Below are 17,496 nucleotides of genomic sequence, written 5' to 3' on the forward strand. Positions count from 1 at the left end.
TAAGAAAATAATCAGCACGGAATATAAACCTGACTATAACCTGATATTAACAAGTGGATAATCAATGTACGGAAGACGCTTCCACTAAAAAAGCCTTCTGTTCCAGCAAAGGTATTTCCCCTCTCAGACCTTGGAGAAGACATAATGTACACATTCTACATGATATACAGCAGTGTCCGCTTTCTCCAGAGTTCGCCCTTTAAAATAATAGAAAAGTCATGTACATTTCTGGTCATTTAGTGATGTCTGAGAATCCTCACCGTGTAGAAGGAGTCATTCATCTTCTGCACATAAAGAAGAGAAGAAAAGAAGAATCAGTCACAAACTTCATTAATGTAGCAAGAAAAAAACATGTCCTTTCATGTTCTATTTCATTCTTTCTCTATTATTTTCTTTCTCGCTTTTTTCTTGTATTTTTTCTACTTTTTCTTTCTTTCTCTTTTCTTTTTCTGTTTATTTCATTCTTTCATTCTCTTTCCTGCTATATTTTATACTTTCTACCTTTATTTAATTCTTTTTTCATTCCTATATTGATTTCTTTATCTCTCTTTCCTTCTGTCTTTTCTTCTTTCTAACTTTCCTTCTTCCCTTTTTAATTTACTTTTCTTTCTTTCTCTTTCTTTTTCTTTCTTTCTCTCTTACCTTTTTTATACTTTCTACCTTTTTCTTCTTTGTTTTATTTTTTTCTTCTTAGGCCGGCGTCACACTGGCGAGTTTTACGGACGTAAGAGCGCAGAAACTACGTCCGTAAAACTCGCATAACATACTGCACAATTATTCTCAATGGGGCTGCTCCTATCAGCCGTATATTACGGATCCGTAATATACGGCTTTCTACGGCCGTACAAAATCGCAGCATGCTGCGTTTGTCAGTGTATTGTGCAAAAAAATCGCAAATGAAAGTCTATGGGGGCGAGAAAAATACGGATTCCACACGGACCTGCATTGTGACTTGCGAGAAATACGCAGCGCTGTTAGTGAAAAGTCGGTAATTCAATTGCCGGCTTTTCATTTCTCCTGCACAAACGCAACAGGATATGAGACATGGTTTACATACAGTAAACCATCTCATATCCCCTTTTTTTTTGCATATTCCACACTACTAATGTTAGTAGTGTGTATGTGCAAAATTTCAGCGCTGTAGCTGCTGAAATAAAGGGTTAAATGGCGGAAAAAATTGGCGTGGGCTCCCGCGCAATTTTCTCCGCCAGAATGGTAAAGCCAGTGACTGAGGGCAGATATTAATAGCCAGGAGAGGGTCCATGGTTATTGGCCCCCCCCGTGGCTAAAAACATCTGCCCCCAGCCACCCCAGAAAAGGCACATCTGGAAGATGCGCCTATTCTGGCACTTGGCCACTCTCTTCCCACTCCCTGTAGCGGTGGGATATGGGGTAATGAAGGGTTAATGCCACCTTGCTATTGGAAGGTGACATTAAGCCAGATTAATAATGGAGAGGCGTCAATTATGACACCTATCCATTATTAATCCAATTGTTGGAAAGGGTTAAAAAAAACCACACACACATGATTTAAAAGTAGTTTAATGAAATAAACACAGCGGTTGTTGTAATAATTTATTGTTCTCTCAATCCATCAGGAACACCCTCGCTTGGAAAAATAATAAACGCACAAGATACATACCTTCTGGTGAACCGTCTCGTCCCACGAAGTAATCCATCTGAAGGGGTTAACTAATATTACAGGCAGGCGCCCTGCTAAATGCAGCTGTGCTCCGTGCCTGTAACACCGGCGAATGAATGAAATGTAGGTCATTGACCTACATTTCCTTCAGTCGTGGTGATGCGCCCCCTGGTGGATGTCCTCATATGACCTGGAGCGTGGGAAAAAGTTCCCAGGCTGCAGTTCATGAGAACATCCACCAGAGGGCGCCTCACCGCGACTCAATTTAAGTACAGATCCTGCTTTCCTTTCAGCACCCGGGGATTACAGGCATGAGTGAGTGGTTTATCACAGCTCTGCCTGTAATATTAGTTAACCCCTTCAGATGGATTACTTCGTGGGACGAGACGGTTCACCAGAAGGTATGTATCTTGTGCGTTTATTATTTTTCCAAGCGAGGGTGTTCCTGATGGATTGAGAGAACAATAAATTATTACAACAACCGCTGTGTTTATTTCATTAAACTGCTTTTAAATCATGTGTGTGTGTGTTTTTTAACCCTTTCCAACAATTGGATTAATAATGGATAGGTGTCATAATTGACGCCTCTCCATTATTAATCTGGGTTAATGTCACCTTCCAATAGCAAGGTGGCATTAACCCTTCATTACCCCATATCCCACCGCTACAGGGAGTGGGAAGAGAGTGGCCAAGTGCCAGAATTGGCGCATCTTCCAGATGTGCCTTTTCTGGGGTGGCTGGGGGCAGATGTTTTTAGCCACGGGGGGGCCAATAACCATGGACCCTCTCCTGGCTATTAATATCTGCCCTCAGTCACTGGCTTTACCATTCTGGCGGAGAAAATTGCGCGGGAGCCCACGCCAATTTTTTCCGCCATTTAACCCTTTATTTCAGCAGCTACAGCGCTGAAATTTTGCACATACACACTACTAACATTAGTAGTGTGGAATATGCAAAAAAAATGGGGATATGAGATGGTTTACTGTATGTAAACCATGTCTCATATCCTGTCGGGTTTGTGCAGGAGAAATGAAAAGCCGGCAATTGAATTACCGGCTGTTCACAGATATCGCGCTGAATGAAATCTAAATACAGAATATATATATATGTGTCTCAATGACATATATATATATATATATATATATATATATATATATATATATATACTGTATATATGTTTTCCCGAACATTTGAGCACATAAATCCATTAGATGTCGGTTTTGCAAGCCTGCGCGAAAATCTCGCAGTACGGATGCCATACGGATTACATACGGAGGATGCCATGCGCAAAATACGCTGACACACCCTGACTACGGATCACTATTTTGGGAACATTTCTCCGTATTACGGCCGTAGTACGGACATATAATACGTGGCGTATTGTCTTACGCCAAGTGTGACGCCGGCCTTATACTGCTTTCTCTCTCTCTCTTTCCTTCTGTAGTCTTTCTTCCTTTCTATCTTTTTTTCGTTCATTTTCTTTCTTTCTTTCTTCTATCTATTATCGATCTATTATCTATTTATTATCTACTAGATGGCAGCCCGATTCTAAAGAATCGGGAGTCTAGAATCCATATATACTTTATTTATTCAAATGTAAGAATAATACAATTAATAAATAATAGTAAGAAAGAACAAAAAATGGCTGCACTCACCAGCTCTTGACAATTCTTGACAGTACGGCACATTTCTGATTGGTCGCTCGCGGCAGGCGGCAACCAATCAGAAAAGTGCCGCGCACCACGAAGGCATATATCTTTGTCCACCCTGAGCGGGTGTAGGACGCTGGTGACGTCACTTATCTCCGGACATTATCTCCAGACAAAGCCACGGAAGTTGGCACAAATTGCCGGAAGTAGTATTCTAGGCAATTATATATTAGATTTTAATGTTATCAGTGTTTACCTTTGAACGTTTATATTGTATTGTCCTGTCACCAGCCATGTGTACGATTATCGGCCGAAAGCCTCTCTGGAACCAATAATCACCCCATGTAAAGGTATCTTTATAAGTTAAAGGTTCAGAATACTATGACTTTTATCATATCCTGAACAGTCAAGTTTTTTATGAACCGTTAAGGTTTTCTGGTTGAAGTAAAAAAAACTCTGAGTGTTTACAGTTTGAAACCATAAAATGTTGAAAAATTATGTCATTCTTGAGTATATCACTCAATGGTGCTCATAAACGTGTAAAATTTGATCTATAATATACTTTAATATACGTTACTTTAATCTTTAATATACTTAAGAACAGGGCCCCAGACATCACACAGGGGGTCTGAAACACCGCACAGTGGTCCAAAATATCGCTGTGCTCTGCCTGGGGCCCCATATGCTGCCTGGGGCCCCTGAGCCCTGCCTGGGGCCCCATATGCTGCCTGGGGCCCCTGTGCTCTGCCTGGGGCCCCTGTGCTCTGCCTGGGGCCACTGTGCTCTGCCTGGGGCCCCATATGCTGCCTGGGGCCCCATATGCTGCCTGGGGCCCCTGTGCTCTGCCTGGGGCCCCATATGCTGCCTGGGGCCCCTGTGCTCTACCTGGGACCACTGTGCTCTGCCTGGGGCCCCATATGCTGCCTGGGGCCCCTGTGCTCTGCCTGGGGCCCCTGTGCTCTGCCTGGGGCCCCATGTTCTGCCTGGGGCCACTGTGCTCTGCCTGGGGCCCCATAGGCTGCCTGGGGCCCCTGTGCTCTGCCTGGGGCCCCATATGCTGCCTGGGGCCCCTGTGCTCTGCCTGGGGCCACTGTGCTCTGCCTGGGGCCCCATATGCTGCCTGGGGCCCCTGTTCTCTGCCTGGGGCCCCAAATGCTGCCTGGGGCCCCTGTGCTCTGCCTGGGGCCCCTGTGCTCTGCCTGGGGCCCCATGTTCTGCCTGGGGCCCCTGTGCTCTGCCTGGGGCCACTGTGCTCTGCCTGGGGCCCCATGTTCTGCCTGGGGCCACTGTGCTCTGCCTGGGGCCCCATAAGCTGCCTGGGGCCCCTGTGCTCTGCCTGGGACCACTGTGCTCTGCCTGGGGCCCCATATGCTGCCTGGGGCACCTGTTCTCTGCCTGGGGCCACTGTGCTCTGCCTGGGGCCCCATATGCTGCCTGGGGTCACTGTGCTCTGCCTGGGGCCCCATATGCTGCCTGGGGCCCCTGTGCTCTGCCTGGGGCCCCATATGCTGCCTGGGGCCCCTGTGCTCTGCCTGGGGCCCCTGTGCTCTGCCTGGGGCCCCATGTTCTGCCTGGGGCCCCTGTGCTCTGCCTGGGGCCACTGTGCTCTGCCTGGGGCCCCATATGCTGCCTGGGGCCCCTGTGCTCTGCCTGGGGCCCCATATGCTGCCTGGGGCCCCTGTGCTCTGCCTGGGGCCCCTGTGCTCTGCCTGGGGCCCCATGTTCTGCCTGGGGCCCCTGTGCTCTGCCTGGGGCCACTGTGCTCTGCCTGGGGCCCCATATGCTGCCTGGGGCCCCTGTGCTCTGCCTGGGGCCCCATATGCTGCCTGGGGCCCCTGTGCTCTGCCTGGGGCCACTGTGCTCTGCCTGGGGCCCCATAGGCTGCCTGGGGCCCCTGTGCTCTGCCTGGGACCACTGTGCTCTGCCTGGGGCCCCATATGCTGCCTGGGGCTCCTGTGCTCTGCCTGGGTGTAGGACACTGGTGACGTCACTTATCTCCGGACATTAGCTCCGGACATTAGCTCCGGACATTATCTCCGGACATTAGCTCCGGACATTATCTCCGGACATTAGCTCCGGACAAAGCCACGGAAGTTGGCACAAATTGCAGGAAGTAGTATTCTAGGCAATTATATATTAGATGGGCATTTCCTGAAGGAAATACATGGTGCTTGAACAGCGCTACCAGCTTTACAGCAGCACTTTTCACACACGGGACTGGGGGGCGCGCTTACTTTTGCACCCGGGGCCGGGGGCGTGCTTACTTTTGCACCCGGGGGCGCACTTACTTTTGCACTTGGAGGTGCACTTACTTTTGCACCCGGGGGCGCACTTACTTTTGCACCCGGGGGCGCACTTACTTTTGCACCCGGGGGCGCACTTACTTTTGCACCCGGGGGCGCACTTACTTTTGCACCCGGGGGCGCACTTACTTTTGGGGTCGCACTTACTTTTGGTGGGCGGGGCTCCTCGGCCTCCGATTTGGTTGGTGGGGCCCCTCGTCTTCCGATTTGGTGGGTGGGGACCCTCGGCCTCCGATTTGGTGGGCGGGGACCCTCGACCTCCGATTTGGTGGGCGGGGACCCTCGGCCTCCGCTTTGGTGGGCGGGGCCCCTCGGCCTCCGATTTGGTTGGCGGGGTCCCTCTGCCTCCGATTTGGTGGGCGGGGACCCTCGGCCTCCGCTTTGGTTGGCGGGGCCCCACGGTCTCCGATTTGGTGGGCGGGGTCCCTCTGCCTCCGCTTTGGTGGGCGGGGCCGCTCGGCCTTCGATTTGGTGGGCGGGGCTCCTCGGCCTCCGATTTGGTTGGTGGGGCCCCTCGGCCTCCGATTTGGTGGGCGGGGACCCTTATCCTCTGATTTGGTGGGCGGGGACCCTCGGCCTCCGATTTGGTGGGCGGGGCCCCTCGGCCTCCGATTTGGTGGGCAGGGCCCCTCGGCCTCCGATTTGGTTGGCGGGGCCCCTCGGCCTCCGATTTGGTGGGCAGGGACCCTCGGCCTCCGATTTGGTGGACGGGGCCCCTCGGCCTCCGATTTGGTTGGTGGGGCCCCTCGGCCTCCGATTTGGTGGGCGGGGACCCTCGGCCTCCGATTTGGTGGGCGGGGACCCTCGGCCTCCAATTTGGTGGGCGGGGACCCTTGGCCTCCGATTTGGTGGGCGGGGACCCTCGGCCTCCGATTTGGTGGGTGGGGACCCTCGGCCTCCGATTTGGTGGGCGGGGCCCCTCGGCCTCCTATGTGGTGGGCGGGGCCCCTCGGCCTCCGCTTTGGTGGGCGGGGCCTGGGCCCCTCGGCCTCCGCTTTGGTGGGCGGGGCCGCTCGGCCTCCGATTTGGTGGGCGGGGCTCCTCGGCCTCTGATTAGGTTGGTGGGGCCCCTCGGCCTCCGATTTGGTTGGCGGGGCCCCTCGGCCTCCGATTTGGTGGGCGGGGACTCTCGGCCTCCGATTTGGTGGGCGGGGACCCTCGGCCTCCGATTTGGTGGGCGGGGACCCTCGGCCTCCGATTTGGTGGGCAGGGACCCTCGGCCTCCGATTTGGTGGTTGGGGACCCTCGGCCTCCACTTTGGTGGGAGGGGCCCCTCGGCCTCCGATTTGGTGGGCGGGGTCCCTCTGCCTCCGATTTGGTGTGCGGGGACCCTCGGCCTCCGCTTTGGTGGGCGGGGCCCCTCGGCCTTCGATTTGGTGGGCGGGGCCCCTCGGCCTCCGATTTGGTTGGTGTGGACCCTCGGCCTCCGCTTTGGTGGGCGGGGCCCCTCGGCCTTTGATTTGGTGGGCGGGGCCCCTCGGCCTTCGATTTGGTGGGCGGGGCCCGTCGGCCTCCGATTTGGTTGGTGTGGACCTTCGGCCTCCGATTTGGTGGGCGGGGACCCTCGGCCTCCGATTTGGTGGGCGGGGACCCTCGGCCTCCGATTTGGTGGGCGGGGACCCTCGGCCTCCGATTTGGTGGGCGGGGCCCATTGGCCTCCGATGTGGTGGGCGGGGCCCCTCGGCCTCCGATTTGGTGGGCGGGGACCCCCGGCCTCCGATTTGGTGGGCGGGGCCCCTCGGCCTTCGATTTGTTGGGCGGGGCTCCTCGGCCTTCGATTTGGTTGGCGGGGCCCCTCGGCCTCCGATTTGGTTGGCGGGGCCCCTTATCCTCCGATTTGGTGGGCGGGGACTCTCGGCCTCCGATTTGGTGGGCGGGGACCCTCGGCCTCCGATTTGGTGGGCGGGGCCCCTCGGCCTCCGATTTGGTTGGCGGGGCCCCTCGGCCTCCGATTTGGTGGGCGGGGACCCTCGGCCTCCGATTTGGTGGGCGGGGCCCCTCTGCCTCCGATTTGGTGGGCGGGGCCCCTCGGCCTCCGATTTGGTTGGCGGGGCCCCTCAGCCTCCGATTTGGTGGGCGGGGACCCTCGGCCTCCGATTTGGTGGGCGGGGCCCCTCGGACTCCAATTTGGTTGGTGGGGCCCCTCGGCCTCCGATTTGGTGGGCGGGGACCCTCGGCCTCCGATTTGGTGGGCGGGGACCCTCGGCCTCCAGTTTGGTGGGCGGGGACCCTCGGCCTCCGATTTGGTGGGCGGGGACCCTCGGCCTCCGATTTGGTGGGTGGGGACCCTCGGCCTCCGATTTGGTGGGCGGGGCCCCTCGGCCTCCGATGTGGTGGGCGGGGCCCCTCGGCCTAGTATTTGGTGGGCGGGGCCGCTCGGCCTTCAATTTGGTGGGCGAGGCTCCTCGGCCTCCGATTTGGTTGGTGGGGCCCCTCGGCCTCCGATTTGGTTGGCGGGGCCCCTCGGCCTCCGATTTGGTGGGCGGGGACTCTCGGCCTCCGATTTGGTGGGCGGGGACCCTCGGCCTCCGATTTGGTGGGCGGGGACCCTCGGCCTCCGATTTGGTGGGCAGGGACCCTCGGCCTCCGATTTGGTGGTCGAAGACCCTCGGCCTCCGCTTTGGTGGGCGGGGCCCCTCGGCCTCCGATTTGGTGGGCGGGGTCCCTCTGCCTCCGATTTGGTGTGCGAGGACCCTCGGCCTCCGCTTTGGTGGGCGGGGCCCCTCGGCCTTCGATTTGGTGGGCGGGCCCCCTCGGCCTCCGATTTGGTTGGTGTGGACCCTCGGCCTCCGATTTGGTGGGCGGGGACCCTCGGCCTCCGATGTGGTGGGCGGGGCCCCTCGGCCTCCGATTTGGTGGGCGGGGACCCCCGGCCTCCGATTTGGTGGGCGGGGCCCCTCGGCCTCCGATTTGGTGGGCGGGGACCCTCGGCCTCCGATTTGGTAGGCGGGGCCCCTCGGCCTCCGATTTGGTGGGCGGGGACCCTCGGCCTCCAATTTGGTGGACGGGGACCCTCGGCCTCCGATTTGGTGGGCGGGGACCCTCGGCCTCCGATTTGGTGGGCGGGGCCCCTCGGCCTCCGATGTGGTGGTCGGGGCCCCTCGGCCTCCGCTTTGGTGGGCGGGGCCGGGACCCTCGGCCTCTGCCTTGGTGAGCGGGGCCGCTCGGCCTTTGATTTGTTGGGCGGGGCTCCTCGGCCTCCGATTTGGTTGGCGGGGCCCCTCGGCCTCCGATTTGGTTGGCGGGGCCCCTTATCCTCCGATTTGGTGGGCGGGGACTCTCGGCCTCCGATTTGGTGGGCGGGGACCCTCGGCCTCCGATTTGGTGGGCGGGGCCCCTCGGCCTCCGATTTGGTAGGCGGGGCCCCTCGGCCTCCGATTTGGTGGGCGGGGACCCTCGGCCTCCGATTTGGTGGGCGGGGCCCCTCGGCCTCCGATTTGGTTGGTGGGGCCCCTCGGCCTCCGATTTGGTGGGCGGGGACCCTCGGCCTCCAATTTGGTGGGCGGGGACCCTCGGCCTCCGATTTGGTGGGCGGGGACCCTCGGCCTCCGATTTGGTGGGCGGGGACCCTCGGCCTCCGATTTGGTGGGCGGGGCCCCTCGGCCTCCGATGTGGTGGGCGGGGCCCCTCGGCCTCCGCTTTGGTGGGCGGGGCCAGGCCCCTCGGCCTCCGCTTTGGTGGGCGGGGCCGCTCGGCCTTCGATTTGGTGGGCGGGGCTCCTCGGCCTCCGATTTGGTTGGCGAAGCCCCTCGGCCTCCAATTTGGTTGGCGGGGCCCCTCGGCCTCCGATTTGGTGGGCGGGGACCCTCGGCCTCCGATTTAATGGGCGGGGACCCTCGGCCTCCGATTTGGTGGGCGGGGCACTTCGGCCTCTGATTTGGTGGGCGGGGACCCTCGGCCTCCAATTTGGTGGGCGGGGACCCTCGGCCTCTGATTTGGTGGGCGGGGACCCTCGGCCTCCGATTTGGTGGGCGGGGACCCTCGGCCTCCGATTTGGTGGGCGGGGACCCTCGGCCTCCGATTTGGTGGGCGGGGCCCCTCGGCCTCCGATGTGGTGGGCGGGGCCCCTCGGCCTCCGCTTTGGTGGGCGGGGCCAGGCCCCTCGGCCTCTGCTTTGGTGGGCGGGGCCGCTCGGCCTTCGATTTGGTGGGCGGGGCTCCTCGGCCTCCGATTTGGTTGGCGGGGCCCCTCGGCCTCCGATTTGGTGTGTGCTCTGCCTGGGGCCACTGTGCTCTGCCTGGGGCCCCATATGCTGCCTGGGGCCCCTGTGCTCTGCCTGGGGCCCCATATGCTGCCTGGGGCCCCTGTGCTCTGCCTGGGGCCCCTGTGCTCTGCCTGGGGCCCCATGTTCTGCCTGGGGCCACTGTGCTCTGCCTGGGGCCCCATATGCTGCCTGGGGCCCCTGTGCTCTGCCTGGGGCCCCATATGCTGCCTGGGACCCCTGTGCTCTGCCTGGGGCCACTGTGCTCTGCCTGGGGCCCCATAGGCTGCCTGGGGCCCCTGTGCTCTGCCTGGGACCACTGTGCTCTGCCTGGGGCCCCATATGCTGCCTGAGGCCCCTGTGTTCTGCCTGGGGCCACTGTGCTCTGCCTGGGGCCCCATATGCTGCCTGGGGCCCCTGTGCTCTGCCTGGGTGTAGGACACTGGTGACGTCACTTATCTCCGGACATTAGCTCCGGACATTATCTCCGGACATTAGCTCCGGACATTATCTCCGGACATTAGCTCCGGACAAAGCCACGGAAGTTGGCACAAATTGCAGGAAGTAGTATTCTAGGCAATTATATATTAGATTATCTATCTATCTACAGGGTGGGCCATTTATATGGATATACCTAAATAAAATGGGAATGGTTGGTGATATCAACTTCCTGTTTGTGGCACATTAGTATATAGGAGGGGGGAACCTTTCAAACCATTCAAGATGAGTGCTGACCATGGCGGCCAAGAGTGGGAGAAGATGGTTGCATTGACAATCCAACACAATGGGCAGCACTTTGAACACATTTTATAAGTGATCATAAACTTGTAAATAACTCATGAAAGAATAAAGTTAAGTTAAAACCAAGCACACCATTGTTTTTCTTGTAAAATTCTCAATAAGTTTGATGTGTCACATGACCCTCTTCCCATTGGAAAAATTAAACTTGGATCCAAAATGGCCGACTTCAAAATGGCCACCATGGTCACCACCCATCTTGAAAAGTTTTCCCCCTCCCATATACTAATGTGCCACAAACAGGAAGCTGGTATCACTAACCATTCCCATTTTATTTAGGTGTATCCATATAAATTGCCCACCCTGTATTATCTATTATCTATCTATATATTATCTATCTATCTATTATCTATCTATTATCTATCTATTACACTGGTCTACAAAAAGAAAAAAAAATTCTGGCTTGGACTTTAAGAACATTTTTAGACTAATTTGATGGTGCTGAATTCAAATCTGATCTTATAATTTCTCTATCACATCACGCCTTTGCGCTACAGGTATATAGCCCATTTTCAGGAATTCCATGATAAATATAAGTAGTGTATGAAAAGCGCCGGTTTATACGGTTCACTAAGGTAAATTTAGTTTTCATTTAGTCTCCCAATAAATGTGAGAATATCTTTGTTTTCTTTGAACATGCATAATTCCCATTTATTATGATAACACCCTTGTTTTCTGTGCTACTGGGACAGTAGAGCTACAGCAGAGCATTGGGTGAAAACTGAATGGCCTCAGCGACAGAGTTTGGCATCTGGCGATAAGAATGTCATCCATGATCCTCTAGTGGATAGGAAGGACATTGTCTTTCCTCCCTTACACATAAAACTTGGATTGATGAAGCTGTTTGTCAAAGCTCTCAATCACAGTGGAGAATGCTTTAACTATATATGTTCAACTTTTCCTGGTCTTAGTGAAGAGAAGAAAAAGGCTGGAATATTTGATGGACCTCAAATAAGAACACTTATGAGAGACCCAAATTTTATCACATCAATGAATGAGACAGAAGAAAGAGCTTGGAATGCATTTTGTAATGTGGTGCAGAATTTTCTAGGGAATAAGAAAGCAGACAACTATGAAGAGATTGTGGAAGAGCTACTAATGAGTCTGCGAAATCTTGGATGTAGAATGAGTATCAAGACTCACTTTGGACTTTTTTCCAGAGAACCTTGGGGATGTGAGCGAGGAACAAGGGGAGCGTTTTCATCAGGACATTAAAACAATGGAAGAAGGGTATCAAGGCCGGTGGGACTCACATATGATGGCTGACTATTGCTGGAGCTTGATGAGAGACAACCCAGAAGCTGTACATCACAGATCAGCCAAGAAAAGAAAGTTCAAATAACTTCCATTTGTCATTCATCTGTGTGCCATATATATGTGCTTTTATATTTTGTAGTTTAATTCTGTAAGTATATTTGATTTGCTGTACATAGACTTTGTAATCTTTGTTATTCCTTGATTAAAAATATACAATGTAGTATTGAAAAATCATGTGTTTTTATCATAAAACATTGGGAGTAATTTTCATCAAAAATTGAAAATCTCGAAATCCTGATGTCATAGCCAAAAACGGAGTTCATATTCGTAATCAGCAGCCAAAATTGACTTAAAATATGTTTTAAAACTTTTTGCCAGAAAAATTGCGTTGACCAGTGTTATCCATTTATTATCTATCTATTATCTATCTATTATCTATCATCTATGAAGAAAAGCATACTCACTGGTTGCAGGTCCGCCACATTCTCATATATTTCACTTTCGTCTTGTTTCCCTGCAGATAATAATAATAATAATAATAATAATAATAATAATAATAATAATAATAATAAAAAAGAACAGGCGGTAGAGAAACAAAATGACTAGAGAGATTATAGAAAAAGACAGAAGGATTAGAACACACACAGTTTGTCCAAACAGCTTCATGCGTGTTGCTTGGACATGGGTCAACTCGTAATCTGTCAGCAAGTTTTTGCTATGTAATTTGTGAGAGGCTTGCTACGGAGGATAAGACCCTGACTCCAGCCATTTATCATTTGCTGGGCTGCTTGATGTCATTTTGATACAATCACAGTTTTCTCTGCTGCAGATGTAGCAAAACCCTGAATGCTGAGCTATGTATAACCCCGCCCACACCACTGATTGGTTGCTTTCTGTGTATACTGTATATTGACAAAAATCTGCCAATCAGTGCTGGGGGTGCGGTTGGACCAGGAGAAACGAGACACCTAATCCTTTAGTGATAATCTCCTGCTGATAAAACACTGATTTTATTGAAACAACAACATTCAGTCCAATAAGTGACAACAACACAGGACAATCATCTGCTCTGTGGCCCTAATGTGTGTTTGGGAAATTCACTTGTAACAGAGGAGAAAATGATTAATTACTATTGATGTGCAGCGCTACAGAATATTTCACTATTATATAAAGAACGGGGGAATTATAAATGTGCATTTAATGGATACAAGACCAAAACAGTGGACTTACCTCTCTGAGCCTCACCTAGGGGGGTTATATACATCTTGTTCAGCAGGTATGTGACACCAAGTATCACTACAATGCTCAAAGCTGTCCCACACACAACTCCTGCAATTATAATAGGGCTCAATCCAGAGGTGCCTACAGCGATATCTACGAGGCAACATAAAAAATGTTTATTTTGTAAGTATAGATCTAGACATAAAATAGATATCTAGATAGATAATAGATACAGTTGGGTGAAAAACTGTTTGCCCCCTTCCTGATTTACTATTTTTTTTGCATGTTTGTCACGCATGTAAATGTTTCATATCACCAAACAAATGCAAATACTAGACAAAGATATCACAAGTAGTGTTGAGCATTCCGATACCGCAAGTATCGGGTATCGGCCGATACTTGCGGGTATCGGAATTCCGATACCGAGATCCGATACTTTTGTGGTATCGGGTATCGGTATCGAAACAACATTAATGTGTAAAATACAACATTAATGTGTAAAATAAAGAATTAAAATAAAAAATATTGCTATACTCACCTCTCCGACGCAGCCTGGACCTCACCGAGGGAACCGGGAGCCTTCTTTGCTTAAAATGCGCGCTTTTCCTTCCTTCCGTGACGTCACGGCTTCTGATTGGTCGCGTGCCGCCCATGTGGCCGCGACGCGACCAATCACAGCAAGCCGTGACGTAATTTTCAGGTCCTTCTAGGCATTCAGTATTTTAAAATTACGTTCCGGCTTTGTGATTGGTCGCGTCGCGGTCACATGGGCGATGCGACCAATCACAAGCCTTGTGATTGGTTGCGTGCCGCCCATGTGACCGCGACGCGACCAATCACAGCAAGCCGTGACGTAATTTCAGGTCCTGAATGCAGAAATAGGCATCAGGACCTGAAATTACGTCACGGCTTGCTGTGATTGGTCGCGTCGCAGTCACATGGGCGGCACGCAACCAATCACAAGCCGTGACGTAATTTTAAAAATGCGCGCGTCTCCTGCCTCCCGTGACGTCACGGCTTGTGATTGGTCGCGTCGCCCATGTGACCGTGACGCGACCAATCACAAAGCCGGAACGTAATTTTAAAATACTCAATGCCTAGAAGGACCTGAAAATTACATCACGGCTTGCTGTGATTGGTCGCGTCGCGGCCACATGGGCGGCACGCGACCAATCAGAAGCCATGACGTCACGGAAGGAAGGAAAAGCGCGCATTTTAAGCAAAGAAGGCTCCCGGTTCCCTCGGTGAGGTCCAGGCTGCGTCGGAGAGGTGAGTATAGCAATATTTTTTATTTTAATTCTTTATTTTACACATTAATATGGTTCCCAGGGCCTGAAGGAGAGTTTCCTCTCCTTCAGACCCTGGGAACCATCAGGAATACCATCCGATACTTGAGTCCCATTGACTTGTATTGGTATCGGGTATCGGTATCGGATTAGATCCGATATTTTGCCGGTATCGGCCGATACTTTCCGATACCGATACTTTCAAGTATCGGACGGTATCGCTCAACACTAATCACAAGTAATCGCAAAATGCAGTTTTTAAATGAAGGGCTTTATTATTAAGAAATCCAAACCTACTGATCAGAATGTTAAACTGAAAACCTCATGTTCAGTATTTAAATTTTTGCCTAGCGGCTTTAGATCAACGTATGATTTTGGGATGTGCGGTTCATGCTCTTTTTTTTCTTTTTGCACAAAGCATGTACTTGTCTTTTTTTGGACCAGCACTCCTCCCATTTGGCTCAGGTGATTTTAATTAGCAGGAGAATGCAAAGTAAGGGGTCTAGCCCATTTTGGCTCTCACTGAAGAGCTGGAGGAAGGTGAGTTTAAATGCTCCTTTCCATTTTGGTGCTGGTGCTGTGTGGCGGCCATTGTTGCTGTGGCTTTGTGCTGGTGGGGCGGCGCGGTTTGGAGTCATGGGGGCTCAGTCTCGCAGCATGGGTGCTGTGGGGCAACAGGCCATCCGCCCTGCTGGTGCATGGCCGCTGCGGCGGTGGTCGCCGCACGGCTCCGCTCCGTTAGGGCGTTAGGACCCACTACGAGGTTTGCCGTGAAGGGGCAGTGGGCTTCATACAGTCTGATCAGAATGTTAAACTGAAAACCTCATGTTCAGTATTTAAATTTTTGCCTAGCGGCTTTAGATCAACGTATGATTTTGGGATGTGCGGTTCATGCTCTTTTTTTTCTTTTTGCACAAACCAAACCTACAGGGCCCTGTGTGAAAAAGTGACTGATAGATTTCAATTACCGTATATACTCGAGTATAAGCCGAGATTTTTAGCCCATTTTTTTTAGGCTGAAAGTGCCCTTCTCGGTTTATACTCGAGTCATTGTCCCCAGGGATCGTGGGGGAGGTGGAGTGGCAGCTGTCACATCATACTCACCTGCTCCCGCCGCATCTCTGTATGTCCCTGCTTCTACGGTGCCCACAGCTCTTCCTGTGTTCAGCGGTCACGTAGTACCGCTCATTAAAGTAATGAGTATGGACGTGACTCCACTCCCATAGGGGTGGAGCGCATATTCATTACTTTAATGAGCGGTACCAGTGACCGCTCAGCACAGGAACAAGATGCCGGTGCCAGAGAGACCATCGCATCGGAGAAGCAGGGACCACGCCGGGAGGGTGAGTATAATGGGGAGGGTGAGCCATGCAATATTCACCTGTCCCCGTTACACCACCACGCGCTGCTCTGTCTTCCGCGTCCTCTGGCTGTGATGTTCAGGTCAGAGGGCGCGATGACGTGTTTAGTGTGCGCGCTGCCCTCTGCCTGAACAGTCACTGCAGAGAGACGGAAGACAGAGCTGTGCACGGTGGTGGAAAGGGGACAGGTGAATATCGCAAGTGCCGGTGTCCCCGCCTGCTCAGGACAAGAGGTGAGTATGTCATTTTTTTTTAATCGCAGCAGCAGCATATGGGGCAAATGTTTCTATGGAGCATCTTATGGGGCCATAATCAACCTTTATGCAGCATTATATGGGGCACATTTTCTATGGAGCATCTTATGGGGCCATAATCAATCTTTGTGCAGCATTACATGGGGCATATTTTTGTATGAAACATCTTATGATGCCCATCATAAACTTTATGGAGCATTATATGGGGCATATTTTATTATGGAGCATCTTATGGGACCCATCATGAACTTTATGGAGCATTATATGGGGCGTATTTTGTATAGAGCATCTTATGGGGCCTTCATGAACTTTGTGGAGCATTATATGGGGCTCCTGATTCAATATGGATATTCAAAAACACTTAACCTTCTGATGTCTCAATTAATTTTACTTTTATTGGTATATATTTTTATTTTTGAAATTTACCAGTAGCTGCTGCATTTCCCACCCTAGGTTTATACTTGAGTCATTAAGTTTTCCCAGTTTTTTTGTGGCAAAATTAGGGGTCTTGGCTAATACTCGGGTCAGCTTATACTCGCGTATATACGGTACTTTGTTTCTCATTTGTTCCAGAATCTCTTTGGATAGCAGCATATCTAGCTTTTGAGGATTTTTTTGGTGTACTTTACTGTGTCAGCCAGGTCCTATTTAAGTAATTTCTTGATTGAGAACAGGTGTTTCAGTAATCAGGCCTGGGTGTGGCTAGAGAAATTGAACTCAGCTTCCAAAGATATAATAAACCACAGTTAATGTATGTTTTAAGAGGAGGGGGGACAATCACTTTTTCACACAGGGCCCTGTAGGTTTGGATTTCTTTTTCCCTTAACAATTAAGATCTTCATTTAAAAACCTAATTTTGTGTTTACTTGTGTTATGCTTGCCTAATATTTACATTTGTTTGGTGATCTGAAACATTTAAGTGTGACAAACATGCAAAATAATAGAACAGAAAGGGGGCAAACGATAGATAGATAGATAGATAGATAGATAGATAGATAGATAGATAGATAGATAGATAGATAGATAGATAGATGCAAGAAGCAATTTTGTACTATGATGGACACAAATAGGGCCAGAGAGACTGTTAGGGCTGGTGGCATGCACCAAATAATATAAAGGTAGTAGTATGGTGCGTTCGCAGCCCGGGGTCCCCCATGCAGAGATATTACCTGCTGCCCAGTAATGGCGGACGCTATATGGCGGTATAATAGATGAACACACCTGGGTTAATGTCACCCGGTGTGTACAAAGGCAGACTCTGATGCTTCACAGAACCACACTACCACGGAATATAAATGCCTTTGCCTGTTAAAGCTCACAGAGCTCGGCAAGGTGAGCCCTAATGTATATTCACAGGACTCTGCCCCAAGGACACAGGGTTAGAGTCCCTCTAGACCCACTAGCGCTCGATGCTGCAACTGCAGTGCCAGGGAGAGACTACGCTAATAGATTTAGACCACAAATTTCACGCAACGCCGTTATGGCGGACACCACTTACCCCCCTGACTAGGGCCTTGAAAGCAC

The 17,496-nt window shown here is 51.8% G+C and overlaps 1 protein-coding gene across 1 annotated transcript in view; it reads right to left on the reverse strand.

Moving 5' to 3' along the window:
* Positions 1–17,496, reverse strand: part of LOC143768639 (cell adhesion molecule CEACAM6-like) — a 57,215-nt gene that overhangs the window by 25,991 nt on the left and 13,728 nt on the right. The window contains exons 5-7 of the mRNA XM_077257280.1: positions 13,081–13,224; positions 12,315–12,364; positions 261–284 (exon numbers count right to left, since the gene is read on the reverse strand). Coding sequence (XP_077113395.1) covers positions 261–284; positions 12,315–12,364; positions 13,081–13,224 — 218 coding nt within the window. The remainder of the gene's footprint in view (positions 1–260; positions 285–12,314; positions 12,365–13,080; positions 13,225–17,496) is intronic.

Source organism: Ranitomeya variabilis, chromosome 4, assembly GCF_051348905.1.
Source record: "Ranitomeya variabilis isolate aRanVar5 chromosome 4, aRanVar5.hap1, whole genome shotgun sequence".
Classification (NCBI taxonomy): domain Eukaryota; kingdom Metazoa; phylum Chordata; class Amphibia; order Anura; family Dendrobatidae; genus Ranitomeya; species Ranitomeya variabilis.